Source organism: Caenorhabditis briggsae (genome assembly GCF_000004555.2).
Source record: "Caenorhabditis briggsae complete genome, chrV, whole genome shotgun sequence".
NCBI lineage: Eukaryota > Metazoa > Nematoda > Chromadorea > Rhabditida > Rhabditidae > Caenorhabditis > Caenorhabditis briggsae.
The window spans coordinates 14,204,284-14,217,952 of NC_013488.2; the positions used below are offsets into that span (position 1 = coordinate 14,204,284).

The window sequence follows — 13,669 nt, forward strand, 5'->3', positions numbered from 1 at the left end:
GAAAAATAGGCAAAAAACTTCACATCAATGTCTGAACCTATTCCAAGTGTATGGAACTTTATAAGACCATCTAGAAGTCAGTTAAATACAGTCACCTGAAAAAGCGCAGAAAAAAGATTCAAAAAAAAAGAGAAGCCCACCCAAACCGACAACTTTGAACTTATCTCGATTTCTGTGAAAGATATCAGAAATTTGTATATTGATAAAATGTTTATAAGAATATTACCTTTTTTTATCAGTTGATCAATTTTTGATATCATACACATGAATCGAGATATTTGAGCTTAAAGTTGAGGATTGGGGTGGGTTTCCAAAGCAATTACGGTACTTGTGGAAGAAATATGAGATTCAAAATTCAAGAAACTTTACGAGATTTTTGACATAATTCCCTCGAAAACTACCGAAACAAACTACTTCTCGATTATTGGCTCCACGTATCTTCGAAACCGCTAAACTCCGAAACCAGTCATTTCGAAACCGGTCGTTCCGAAACCATAGTTATACAGGCGATTGAATGAACTCCAGACAAAAAAAAAACAATTAGAGGGTCTTTAAATATTTTTTTTCTGCTAGAACACATCCTGAAACTCGAAAAATTAAAAAAATATATTTTGAAAAAATTAAATTTTGATTTTTCTGAGTTTCAGAAAGTGTTCTATCAGAAAAAAAAACATATTTGAAAACCCTTAAATTGTTCTTGTTGTCAGAAGTTCATACATTCGCCTGCATTACCACGGTTTCGAAATTACTGTTTCGAAGTGACACGGTTTCGGATGGACGCGGAGCCCGATTATCAGCAACTATTAGAAATTCATTCAAAAAGCTAATACTGCCTGTTGTATGACATATTCCAAAATTATTTTCTTCTGAAAGTGGCTCATATATCGAGTATGTAAATTCTGTGCTTTTTCGTGTTCTTCTCCGATCATCAAAACCATGCTGACCACGTTGTCTGCACACTTGCACCTCCCAGTTCAGGACACACTAAATACTTTAATTCTTTGGTTATATCATTCTTCATTTGTAATGACAAACAAAAAAGAGGTCATACACCTAATGTAAGAGCTAATCCGCTTTTCCTACCTGTAACAATTTCAGAATATTCATATGGCACATTGATAAAAATGTACATGAAATAAGTATATGTATAGATATGTATATTGAATTTCTTCATGAAACTCATTCAGTAGTCGTTGGAATTGTTTTATACTTGACCATCTGATACTGATCTACATAGGTCAACTCCTTGGTTTCCATGTGGGTGTAGACGTGGTAGATGACTTTTCCATCTGATGTTGGGATGAATGAAGTGGAACGTCCCCAGACCATGTTACCGTATTCAATCAGGTCATCAGCTGGAAAAACTAGATTCAATATCAAAAATTGAATGGGAACTTACAAAGACTCCACATGCTGAAAACGTAGTCTCCCTCCTTGTTTTTGTCAGAATTGAGTTGCATCAAAAAAGACGAGTAGTTGACTCCACTACATGGCCAAACGAGAGGGAACAACCCGCAATCCAAATAATTTAATCCACACGAATCTCCTGGCCATAATCCGTTGTCTCGATTGCAGGTCTTCTCCAGTGTTGCACTTCCTCCTTCACAGTTACATAAACCGTAATTGGCACCAGCGATTCCAATCATTACTTCTACTTTTTTGTTCAATGGCAATCCCAAATCACATTTTCCATCCGGTGCATTCACTGATCCTCCTTTGATAATCTTTCTCGCAAGAGTCACTCCCATACTGTGACTGACCACTGAGATTTTTGGGGCTCCCGTATAGGCGAGAACTGCTTCTAAAAACTTGCGAAGACGGATCAAATCTGTGCAATCGTGAGTTCTTTTAGCAGCATTCAATGCACTGGTGTCTTGCCAGGAAGTGGCATAGAGCTCAGCGACAGTGTATCCGTGCTCCAAAAAGTATTCAATAGAGTTTGACCATCCGGTTGCAGCGGACGATTTACGGAGAGCAGAATCTGAATTTCCGTGGATGAAGACGACTGGAGTGTTGACTACTTTTGGTGCATTTTCTGTTTTTCCTCCGTAACTTCCTTGCGTCCATAGTCAGCACGAACGAAGTCATAGGAAGAGTAGCCATTTCTGGAAATATCTATCACTATGCTGGAATGAAAAAATTGAAGCTGTGGCCGAAGGTCTCACAGCGATAACTACCGTAACCTAATAATTTTAGTATGTGTTTTATTTCCCCGTTTTCACAGCTTTTCGTCAAGTTGTAGTTCATTTTTCCCTCAAAAAAATGACTGAAAAGGCACGAGAATCAAAAAATAAACTCTGAAATTATAAAAAATTACGATTACAGTAGTTGTCGTTGTGGGACTTTCAAATCTTCGATTTTTCGTATCAAAACTGTAATAGAAGGGCCCTCTTTATTTGAAGGACCTCTCTAATAGAAGGGCCCTCTTTGAAGTTTAAGTACGTTTTCAGCGGAAAATATTCCGGAAGTTCCGAAATTTTACAGAAGTTGAAAGATTGTTTTTTTTTAACTTTCTTAATTTCGGCGAAATTGATAGATTTTCTTGCATTTTGAACGAAAATTAGCATGATTTTTTAATAGAAGTTTTCGGAAAATGGGTCTCTGTAATTGAAGGGCCCTCCGGAGGTACCTTGGAACAATACAAGGGCCGGTCCTTGTAATACAAGTTTTACGGTATTCTCCTGCCTACTTACGTGGCTAACCATGTCTGGAAGTCGTCTGTTAGTGGCCCAGCAACATCTGAAGCGGAATCGACAAAGCAAACGAGTGCAAGAAATACGAGTCGACGGAGCATTCAAAGAACTGAATATTTCAGGTTGTGTAAGCTGTTTCAGTAGGGTCTTTATACAGGAAAACGGCACGTTATCACAGCGCCGAAGGCACATGTCGTGACGTTATCGATAATCTGCTTCACATTTCGTTTCGACTCAAACTATACTGGCTTTTAATGTTACTTTTTGATTCGAGAGTGCTTTCGGAGTACTTGTGTATTGGTTCTTTTTTGATGTTTCGCTTGAAAAATGTTTATTGATGAAAATCGGTACTTGAAATGATAAAAATGAGATCAGAATTTGAAATTTAGAAGATTTGTTAGTCATCGGTTGTTCACTGTCGTTACGAATTCGAGCACTTGGTCATAGAGTTTCTTCTTCGCGTCTTGTGGAATCTCTCGTCTCGCCATGTCTTTGACTGCGTCGAATACCTCCTTCGCGTTCACATCGTCACCGGCTTTCTGTAAAGACATCAAAAGGTTGAGAAAGAAAAGAGGGCTGAGAAACAATTTGAATACCTCAAGGAATTTTTTCACTTCTCTCCTCACTGCATGCTCCCACTCGCTATTCTGGAGACTACTCAGTAGTGTGCTCTGGAAATGTCAGATGAAATATCTATGTAGATCATCATTTGTTTTTGAATAACTGATCTTTTTGATTCAAACAAGAAATTTTTCATACCTTTACAAGAGAAGATTCTCCGCTATCTTGGAACTCCAATTCGATTGCTTCTGGCTTCTTGCGCATGATATGGTCGTCATCCATTTTTGTTTAGAATATGCTGTAAAAAATCTAAAATTTCAGCTGAAATTTCAGAAGAATACAATGCAGGACATACTTGTAACGGACCGGGCCGGGCCGGGCTTTTTCTGGAATTGTAGAGGCCCGGCCCGTCGGGCCCGTCATTTCACTGATTTTGAAATTTTCAAAAAACACATAAGGGGGGACCCTTATGTGATTTTTTTCGACCAAAAATTTTTTTTTGAGTTTTTTCGATTTTTTTTTTGATTAGACAGACAAACAATCCAAAAAACGAAAAAAAATGGAAAAAATTATATTGAGAGCTCAAAATTTGGCTCAAAAATACAGAATTTTTGACACCGGGTCTTCCGGGCCGGGCCCGGGCCTTGAAAATTTCCTCAGGCCCGGCCCGGGCCTTGGCGGGCCGGCCCGGAATTTTACAAGTATGATGCAGGAAAGAATTGAAACAAAGCGAAAAGCAATGAAAAACGCTAAACAACGTGCAGGTGCGTTATTGTGGAGTGTCGTTGCATGCGCGAAAAACTTGAATTCAAATCGCCGACGCATCCACTCGATTTCATGGTTTTTCAGTTTAAATAAAAAGTTTTCCTGCAATTTACGACTTCAAAACACACAATGGACTTTGTAAAATTACCCAAAATGCAAAACAAGTATCTGCGATGCCCATCTTCCGTCTACGAAGACCTGGAATCGAAACATTACATGATGCCTGCTGGAGAAACTGATGATCATGTAAGATATAATTTAAAATACGCAAAAATTATCGAATAGTTTTACAGGACACTTGGGTAACGTCCAGATTCTCGCCACATTGGAATCAAGAGCACATTTTATATATGGGTGATGATCCAGGAAATATAGGTATCTTCGATGTTCGAAAGTTTCAAGATCGATCAGTGCCGTTAGAAGAGCGACAGTTACATTGTGAGTTTTTTTTTGGAAATAGGATTTTGAAGCTGTTGATATTTCAGTTTTTCCCGCGCATGATGGAGCGATTATGGATGTGGTTGGTGTTCCGAACAACGAATCGCAAATCGTATCGATATCAGGAGATTCAACAATTCGATGTTGGGATCTGAATCAGGCGCCTCGAGATCGAAAATCGCAACTTTTTTTCGGACATGAAGGATCCGTTCGATCGATAAGCTTCTCTCCAAATGATCCCAGTAAGAATTCGATAAGATTGATTTTGATCTCTGACTATTTTAATTTCAGATGTCTTTGTTACTGGTGGTCGAGATTTTCAAGTGAAAGTATGGGATATGCGTGTATCGACAGTTAGAAAAATGGAAGAAGACTGTCGAATGGCTACGATCACTTATAAAACAGCACATCCGAAAAATAGTGAGTTCTCATTGAAAAGCATTTCTATAACAATATGAATTTAGCTGATAAAAAATTAACTAGCGCTGGGACACCGAAATCAAAAGCGAAATCGGCGAAACTTGAGGGTCACAAAGTGACAAGTGTCATCTTTCTCGACGAAAACCACGTGGCAAGTGCTTCTGAAAATGCAGCGAGCGGTATTCGCGTTTGGGATATTAGAAAACCAACGAAGAATGGATTAGAACATCCATCTCGAGTGCTGAATGTGCCGACGTCAAACAAAAAGTCATATGGAGTCACATGTCTCACTTTGGATCGGTTTGGAAACCGACTATTCGCGTCGTGCACCGATTCTTCGATTTTTGAATATTCGGTCCCAACAGCATCTGTATCACCGAGTGAGTTGGAAAATTCATTTGCCTACCCAAACGATAATTTTTCAGTTAATTCTTATACTGGTGCCACCATCCACAACTTTTACACCCAAGTCTCTTGCTCTCCGATATCGGATACCATCGCTTGTGGGAGCGAAGACGGTCGTGCGGTATTATGGGATCTACAGGATCAGTACGTCTACATGAATGACTTGTCTTTTCCGGATGAGATAGATAAACGACGGTCGAAACTGCCAAAATGGTCTTTCGGAGGACACCTGAAGCAGGTCTTGAATGTGGGATGGAGCTCTCGAGGCAACTATTTCATGTCTTGTGATGAAGGAGGTGTTCGGATTTGGACAGAACCAAGACAAAAGAAATCGTGGAAACTCTTTGAGGAAGATGATTTCCCGTATCCCGCGCCCAATCACAGCGATGGATTTGCATATGAGCTTGTGAAACCTTTCGAATTGAAAGAATCGGATGCAGCGATGACAGGTTTCGACAGTATTTCTTTATCACCAAGGCAACGAGCCGACTCCGGATTAGTCGGAGGATCGCCGCAGAAGAATCGTGGATCGAAAAGACCTATTATTACAAGCCCATTTAAATCGATATCTTCAAGTCCAAAACCAATCAGACTAGGTCAATCACCTAGAGCAAAAATGTTTAAGTGAGTTGAATCTTAGAAAAAAGTCAAGCAATTCTCGAATTTCAGAATGTCACAATCCCCGGGTACCAGTCCTTTGAAACCAACGAATTCCAATGTTCAAGATATGGGATACAGTACTCCACGACACAAGAGATCGCATAGGAGGAAATCACCATTCCATTTTGAACATCCAACCGAGCAAATGCCGAATTTCGTCTACGATAATTTTATTAAAAAGTTGAAAGGAGAATCGGAAGAACCGGAAGATACTAGAAAGTCATTGACGAAAACAGGACGAAAACGAATAGAAGATTGGTGGCAGACGAAAGGAGAAAATGTACCGACAACGGGTAGAGCAAGGTGAGAACAACTAATTTTATGAGAGCTTCAACTGATGATTTTCAGGTTGCCAAGCATCAGCGAATTCGGCAAATCTGCTTGCTCAAAGGTTCTAACAGAGACCGAAAGGAATGCTTTGAATTCCCCGCGAAAGTTATTAGTACTCCGAACGTCACAATCTCCATGTAAAATCGTCACAACACCCGTTTCCGCTCCAACGAAATCCATACCGATGACACCTCGAAAACCGACCGATAAACGACCGACGAGTCGAAATTTGTTCCATTACTTCAAAAAGTAGCATACATAGAACCCATTTTGTAACATTTTCACAGTCACCTTACGTAGTTTCAATTTTTAAACATAACCATCTTCACTGTGTGTCTCATAACCATCTTCACTGTGTGTCTCATAACCATCTTCACTGTGTGCCACTTTACTCATTTTCAGTTCTAAACTGTAAATAATTCCCAAATTGACCCATTTTATTTAAAAATTAAAATTTTCATTGAAAACATGTTTTAAAACAGCAAAAATTGAATATGACCCGTAATTGAGTTGACTTCCTGATTCTTCACTACCCACGCCCAGATCCACGAACCGCCGTCCTCATCCTCTTCAGAAGCAACGAAGACTGAGCAGACGTAGAAGAAGCAGACGATGTGGTTTGTCGAATACTGAACTTTGATCTGACCTCGATCATGAGAACTTGAATGGCTTGGAATGCTTCTCGACACACTTGATTGATTCGATCTTCTGGCAGGGAGAATCCCGTGTAGTCATCAATAGGAGAGAGTTCGATGGTGTAGGAGTACTTGATGCCACGGGACTTTGCCCAATCATCGGATGCACCTGCAGCTGGGTCTGAAACAAATCAAAGAATTACGTTTGCATAAAAATAGGATCTGTGAAAGAGAAACGTTGTGGCTGTGGCTGAAGGTCCCACAACGACAACTACCGTAACCTAAAAATATTTTTAATTTCAGAATTCATTTTCTCGTTTTCACTGGTTTTTCGACTTTTCAGTTAATTTTTTTACTGTCAAAATTTTCAATTTCTCTTTTGCACGGCGAAAAACACCGTGCGTTTTCAGTCAATTTTTGACTGTAAAATTTGACTAAAAGTCCCGAAAAGCGAGAAAAAATTAAATGAAAAAAACGTTTAGGTTTGTGTAGTTGGGGCCTTCAGAAAATTCGTAGACTTACACAATCCATCTCCACTGTTGACCACATTATAATCCGTATTGTTAACAGCTCTGATAGCAGCAGCCATCGCTTTTCCGACCTGAATCAAATCCTGAACATCACTGGGATACGTTCTCATCGTATGTCCCCATGGATACAGAATCTCTTGTCCATAAGAATGCAATGCAATATATCCCTTAATTCTCGTCTCTTCTCTCTGAATCGCATTCGTCAGTGCCATGACTTCTGGCTCTGATTGTGGTCGAGATCCACAGTAGATTTCCGAGCATTGTGAATGACTGACTCCTTGTGTACCCCAGAAAAATGGATAGTTTCTGTTGGCATCCGCTCCAGAGCATCGACCATTCGAGAATCGAGAACGCGTCTTTCTCCACATTCGATCGTTAGTCCTACTGTATTCGTAACCATCTGGATTTGTATTTGGAACGACGACGAGTTGCACGGCATTCAGAAGATCTTGATATGCAGGTTGACTGACAATCTGGGAGATTGAATGGAATGATAAAAAATTAAATTTTTGAGTAATTCTTACAGTATAAACTAAATAGAGAGCTACATTATAAGAAATCCATTCACGAGCATGAACACCGGCATCAATCCAGACAATGGGTTTGCTGGATCCATCATCTCCTATCTGAATTTTTTTTCATTTTTAAAGGTGGGGTACATAAAAATATTTAGAAACTATTTTTCTCGGAATCCCGTGCATACACGTTCTTCCGAAATTAGGTCGTGAGTCACGACTCGTGACTCTAGAAAAATGAGGGTTATGACCTAGAAAACCAAAAAATTAGATTGTGACCTGACAAACCAAAAATCAGGTCATGACCTAGAAAATCCAAAATATTAGGTCATGAACTAGAAAATCTAAAAAGTAGGCTCATTTAATTCCTACCCGAACAGCAGTTAGAGATCTTCCTTCATACGAATTTCCAATCTTCTGAAGCTTGACATCGTTTGGATACTGCTGAGCAATCGAGTTCAAAAATTGCATTTGCTGAAATTAAAACATTTTTTGAATATTTTTTTTCTGAAATGTTTACCTCATCATAACTCAAATACCTATTATTAACATCGTTAATAGTGATAGCACCATTGATATCACGTCTTCTTCTCACTTTGAAAATTTGTGGATTCACATCTGAAATTCAAAATCTTCAAAATTTTAGACTTCCCATTCCCTACCTCTCATTTGATAAGTGATATTGTTAGAAGCCAAATTCGTTTTAACATTTTCCACAGAATCCTTGTCGATAAAGTATGAGCCTGCTTCTGCTTCCAGTTTTCTCCAAGAAAGTCTGGCTGAAAATTTAAAGATTTAGAAAAACATATATTTCAGGACTTGAGCTGTACCATAAATCCTAAATTCTTATCAATCTCTTGAATATATTTTCTGACACGTGGATTTTGAAAATTGACCTCCAAAATTTTGAACCTGGAAAGTACAGCCATCAATGGATAACATCCCTATAAAACCCACCCGTCATAGTTTTTGTACTCCGCTGAAATTCCACTAATGAAAACAACCGAAAGAGATAATAGTTGGAGCAGCATTTTGGAGAAGAAACCCAGCTGCTGCTACCAACAACTCTCTGTAGAAACAAAAAGATTGAGGTGAGGAGCAGCGAAGAAGTGTATCGCAATGGAGCCACACGACAAAAAGACACCACGTGAAAAAAAGAAAAAAAAAGAGAGAATGGAAGAAGAAAAATTGGAAGAAGAGGGAGAGGAAAAAGAAGGGTTTGTGGAGAAGGAGAGAAAAAATAAGTGCAAAGAGCATCCGGATCAATCTAGATCGAAATGAAATGAAAAAGATGCCAACTGTTGGGGAGGAGGTCAGAGTGGACCCACAATGTGGGTGGTGCCATATTTCGGGTTCTTTTATAGCAACTTTATTTCTAAAGAATCATCAAAAGGGAACATTTTTTTCAAATTGACCACATTTTCTATTCCTTTTTTTTCTCGCCCCCTCCTGATTTGCATTGGCAGCGATTTTGAATAGAACAAAAAAGAATGTGTTCTGATATATATATATACATATTCTCTATGTGTTTCGAGGGACATAAGGAGAATATGGTCATGTCATAAAAAATACCGTATTCGGGAAATCATTGGCAAAAGGATAGACATCCGTGCTCATGGGAAACAGGAAAACAGACTGACTAGGAATTGGCAAGAGCAATGCTACAAAAACTGACAACCGGATTGAGCTTACTAAGCTAGTATACTGTATACTAGCTTAGTTTATAAGCTAGTGATCTAGTAAGCTAATAAGCTAGTAAGATATTAAGATTTTGCTAGCTAACATATTTACTAAGCTAGCTAATATACTTATTTAAGCTAGCTAACATGCTAGCTAACATATTTATTTAAGCTAGCTAACATATTTCTGACTTGATTTGGGGAAGGAGGTCAAAATTCGTTAAAAACGTTTCGCGATTTTTGGCCTATTGCCGTTTGCCCACGAAGTACTTTTTTAACCACTGAAATTTTATGATTATCTTTTGAGTGACCTGAAAACAACACCAGTTTGTTCTCTGATACATTGAATGCCGTATTTCATCTAATAGAAGCCCATTCAAACCGTCAACTTTGAGTTCAATTACCTCGATTCCTGTCAAAGATAGCAAAATGTTGTCAACTAATAAAATATTGCTGGTATTCTGATAAACATTTAATCACTTTACAAAATTTCGATATCTTTCACAGGAATCGAGATAATTCAGCTCAAAATAGACGTTTTGAGAGGGCTTCTATTAGAGGTTTCTCTCAATTTAGGGGAAAACCATATATTCTTTTTTCAAATCGAAAATTGAAAATTTCTCAAGATAAAACATTCTCAAGATAAGAAGACGGAATCAGTAATGTAGGTTAAGGTACTCGATGAAGTGAGAAACTGGGTATTGAGTTCATGGCCAGTTGAAATAGGTAAGTAAACCAGTGATAAGGGATAATCGAGAGAGTGGACAGAGAGTTTCGCAGTAAAAAAAAACCATCTCTCTCATTTTGCGAAAGTGATGACAGTTTATTTGCCATTGTGATGAAAAGAACGGCAAGCGAAAAGAGACCGTTTGAAAATCAAAATCATGATGAAGACTGAAAATGAAGAGAAAAAATACGACTAATAGGGCGAAACATGACTGATAGTGACAGAAGATAAATCTGTCTTCTGTTTCTTCTTGAAGACAAAAGGCGGGAGCGTGAAAGGAATACCAAAAATTGTTAAACTTTTCTGTCTCTCTCTCTCTGCCGGTGACTACTGATGCCCAAAAATGTCTTCTTGTTCTTGTTCTTTTAGTCCCCAAAAACGTTTCGAACAATAGACAGAAAAGTGACACTGTTTTTTTTTCGTTCGGAAGGACACTAGCCAAAAAAAACGGTTTGGTGATAAATTGGCTTTTGTCAAGTTTTGTATGTTTGACTTTTGAAAGGAGGGGGTGACATTAGTGACACAATTGTATTTGAGTTGCCAAGGAAAAGAGGATGTTTGAAATTGGAGTGAGATAATTCTTTGTTTGTTTTTTTAAAAATATCTTTTGGAAGTAAATTTTGAAGTCTTTATTTGAAAACTTTGATTGAATGCTATGGGGGCATACTTACCCGACCTACTGAAACACTGCACTTTTCAAAGCGATTCCTCAAGTATAGGCATTGTTAGGATTATCCAAATATGAATATTTGCACGACAGTGTTATTTTCATGTGATGAAGCAACCTTGACAAGCTATAACTCAACTGAAAGTTGATAAAACAACTTGAAACTTGGCCATTTTACTGATTGATGATTTCCATTCTTACACTCCGAATTTGAGCACATTAAAACGCATTCCTCAAAAGTTATGCCAGTACAAATTGAACTTGGTTATTATTCTCTATCAGTTATAAAACAGCCGAAACCACACATTGAACATCATAAAACCACATTTAGCACCTAGTCCAATATCTACAAAAAAAACCATTCAGAGTTCAATATTATTTGAATCACATTTATTTCACTCTACAAAAAATTTCGTCCTTGACCAAATACAAAAAGATTATCGAACATTGATTTTGGCGATTCTTTCAGCCGCGCGAGCCTCGGCAGCCTCTCGATCTCTCTTTGATCGAATATGATTTTCCAGTTCCTTCCGTTTAATTTCAACCAGATTGTCAATGCTCGGCTCTTTGAATACTGGATCAATCATTGGATCTTGTTTCTTGGTATCTTCCACATCCACATTTCCAGTTTTCTGAGGCCAAAGACTTATGAACGATTCTCTCCATAAATTGAACGGGGATGAAGCTCCCATAAAGTTATCCGATCCTGGAGGAATACCAATTGCCTGAAAATTTCAAGTTTATTCTTTTAAAAATCCATTAGAAAAAAAAATTACCTCCAAATTATCAAAACCGCATTTTATGAACATTGGCTTGTTGTGATCCGTGATGTAACCTTGTGGACAAACTGTTCCAAATGCAAAATGACTGATCATATTTTTCACTAATTTTGGGAATTGCTCCATTCTAGATGAGTACATCATCAAATTCGCTCCATATGAATAGGCCAGGAAACGGAGAAATTGACAAAGATGACGACGTTTTTCCGATTCAAAGTTTTGAAATTCGTCGTATTTTGTAGCGACGATTGTCATTGGTAAAGGGCATGGTGCGCACATTTTCAGACTCGAAGATTCATATTTTTCCAGACGAAGACGCGATTTCTCAGCCATGCGGGTCTGAAGGTTCGCATCTTGCCGTTCCAAATTTTCCACTAGCCGTCGGACGGTGTCTACAGTTTTCTCAATTGTGATCCACATTTCACTCAAATTTGTCATGTCGAGAAGAACAATTAGGGAACATGTTCTGAAACAAAACCTAACAGGTCGTGAGCGGCGTGCGTTTGTCGAAAACGGTTGATTTCGAAAAAAATTTTTCGACTGAAAAATCGAAAAAAATCCAAAATTCGTTCGAACCGCTAAGCTGAGCTTAGTGCGTTCTAAGCCATTTTTATCATGGTGGGTTAACTTATTCAAGTTGAATTTTTCTAGGCCACCAACTTTTATGGTCTAGAAATGACTCAATACTCACATGGTGTGTTTTCTAGGCCATGTACCACAATGACCTAGAAAACTCACCCGTTAAATATCAGATCTAATCTATGCCAAATAATTGATGGACTAGAAGACTCAATTTGCAAAAGGCATCCTTGTAAAAATGGCCTAAAACACACCAGGTAAACATCAGATTGTTTCAAGGCCAAAAAAGTTGATGGCCTAAAAAAGTCAACTTGCAAAAGTTAGGCCGACCATTTCTGGACCATCAACTACGGTGGTCTAGGAAAATCATGTTGAGAAAGTTAGGACAGTATGGTCCTCATATGAAACTGGAGAGTGAGGTTTTCGACATCGATCAAAAAAAAATCGAAATCTCGTTCGAACGTTACAAAAATCACACACTGATCATAAGAATTTTTTGGAATATAAACAACATACTCCACATTTTTCGCTGTAATCGGTACCGACAATAACTCAGTCACTGAAGATCCACCACCAAGCTCCCATAAGTTTGCAACATCTTTGACCTAAACATCAGAAACATGAATTATGATAAAAAATGGATCAACCTACATTTCCTCTTGTCCTTCTTGCGTACGTGAATTCGAGTCCAACCGATTCTCTCAAATCTTCTTTCCGCTCCAGAAAATTCAACATGAATGATGATTTGCCCTGCAAAAAATGCATAGTTGAATCTTGAATCTCTTATCAAATCAATTAAAACACATGTCAACAAATATTTCTTACGCATTTCCGATTTCCCGCAATAATGATATGCGATTCATGCCGTCGGCGTACTTCCGCCACTGTAAAATTTGGAAACTACCAAAAAAAAATTGTTTTTTTTAACTCACAATAATTATCATTTACTGCTCCATTCTCATCATCTAATTTTTGTTCAAGCTCAGCTGCTCTTTGCTTATTTTCCACAAGTTTTTGTTTAGCAAGATCCCAAATATTCATAGTAAATAAGTGAAAAAGTGCAGGAGAAGAGGAGAGAGTGAGAGAGGAAGAGCATTGCTCACCAGAAGGGGGAAACGAGGTAACCATGGAAACAAGAATTCAACAAGATTTATTTATGAACGCATAGCCTATGCGGCTTAGGAGTAGCAGAAGAAGGGGAGGACAAATATATTATTATTAGTACGGCGAATTAAAATTTTTTGGAAAAAGTTCTGGGTCAGATCAAAATGTGAGAATGAAAAACA

The 13,669-nt window shown here is 38.2% G+C and overlaps 5 protein-coding genes across 5 annotated transcripts; 1 reads left to right on the forward strand and 4 right to left on the reverse strand.

The window, feature by feature from the left end:
* Nucleotides 1–1,179: 1,179 nt before the first annotated feature.
* Nucleotides 1,180–2,794, reverse strand: Cbr-fil-1 (the record flags this gene model as incomplete). The annotated part of the gene is made up of 3 exons (XM_045238080.1): nt 1,180–1,355; nt 1,400–2,052; nt 2,694–2,794. 3 exons carry the CDS (start codon nt 2,792–2,794, stop codon nt 1,180–1,182), a joined length of 930 nt encoding a protein of 309 aa, XP_045094598.1.
* A 300-nt stretch (nt 2,795–3,094) lies between these two features.
* On the reverse strand, nt 3,095–3,536 carry CBG11594 (the record flags this gene model as incomplete). The annotated part of the gene is made up of 3 exons (XM_002637682.1): nt 3,095–3,232; nt 3,290–3,364; nt 3,453–3,536. 3 exons carry the CDS (start codon nt 3,534–3,536, stop codon nt 3,095–3,097), a joined length of 297 nt encoding a protein of 98 aa, XP_002637728.1.
* A 612-nt stretch (nt 3,537–4,148) lies between these two features.
* Cbr-cdt-2 lies at nt 4,149–6,525 on the forward strand (the record flags this gene model as incomplete). The annotated part of the gene is made up of 7 exons (XM_045238081.1): nt 4,149–4,265; nt 4,313–4,457; nt 4,505–4,699; nt 4,749–4,877; nt 4,922–5,906; nt 5,952–6,245; nt 6,291–6,525. 7 exons carry the CDS (start codon nt 4,149–4,151, stop codon nt 6,523–6,525), a joined length of 2,100 nt encoding a protein of 699 aa, XP_045094599.1.
* Nucleotides 6,526–6,801: 276 nt separating this feature from the next.
* On the reverse strand, nt 6,802–8,983 carry CBG11596 (the record flags this gene model as incomplete). The annotated part of the gene is made up of 8 exons (XM_002637684.2): nt 6,802–7,088; nt 7,430–7,910; nt 7,962–8,063; nt 8,325–8,426; nt 8,473–8,570; nt 8,615–8,731; nt 8,783–8,790; nt 8,910–8,983. 8 exons carry the CDS (start codon nt 8,981–8,983, stop codon nt 6,802–6,804), a joined length of 1,269 nt encoding a protein of 422 aa, XP_002637730.2.
* A 2,479-nt stretch (nt 8,984–11,462) lies between these two features.
* Nucleotides 11,463–13,424, reverse strand: Cbr-xbx-1 (the record flags this gene model as incomplete). Its single annotated transcript, XM_045238082.1, has 6 exons — nt 11,463–11,750; nt 11,802–12,270; nt 12,900–12,988; nt 13,035–13,133; nt 13,209–13,267; nt 13,316–13,424. 6 exons carry the CDS (start codon nt 13,422–13,424, stop codon nt 11,463–11,465), a joined length of 1,113 nt encoding a protein of 370 aa, XP_045094600.1.
* Nucleotides 13,425–13,669: the final 245 nt, after the last annotated feature.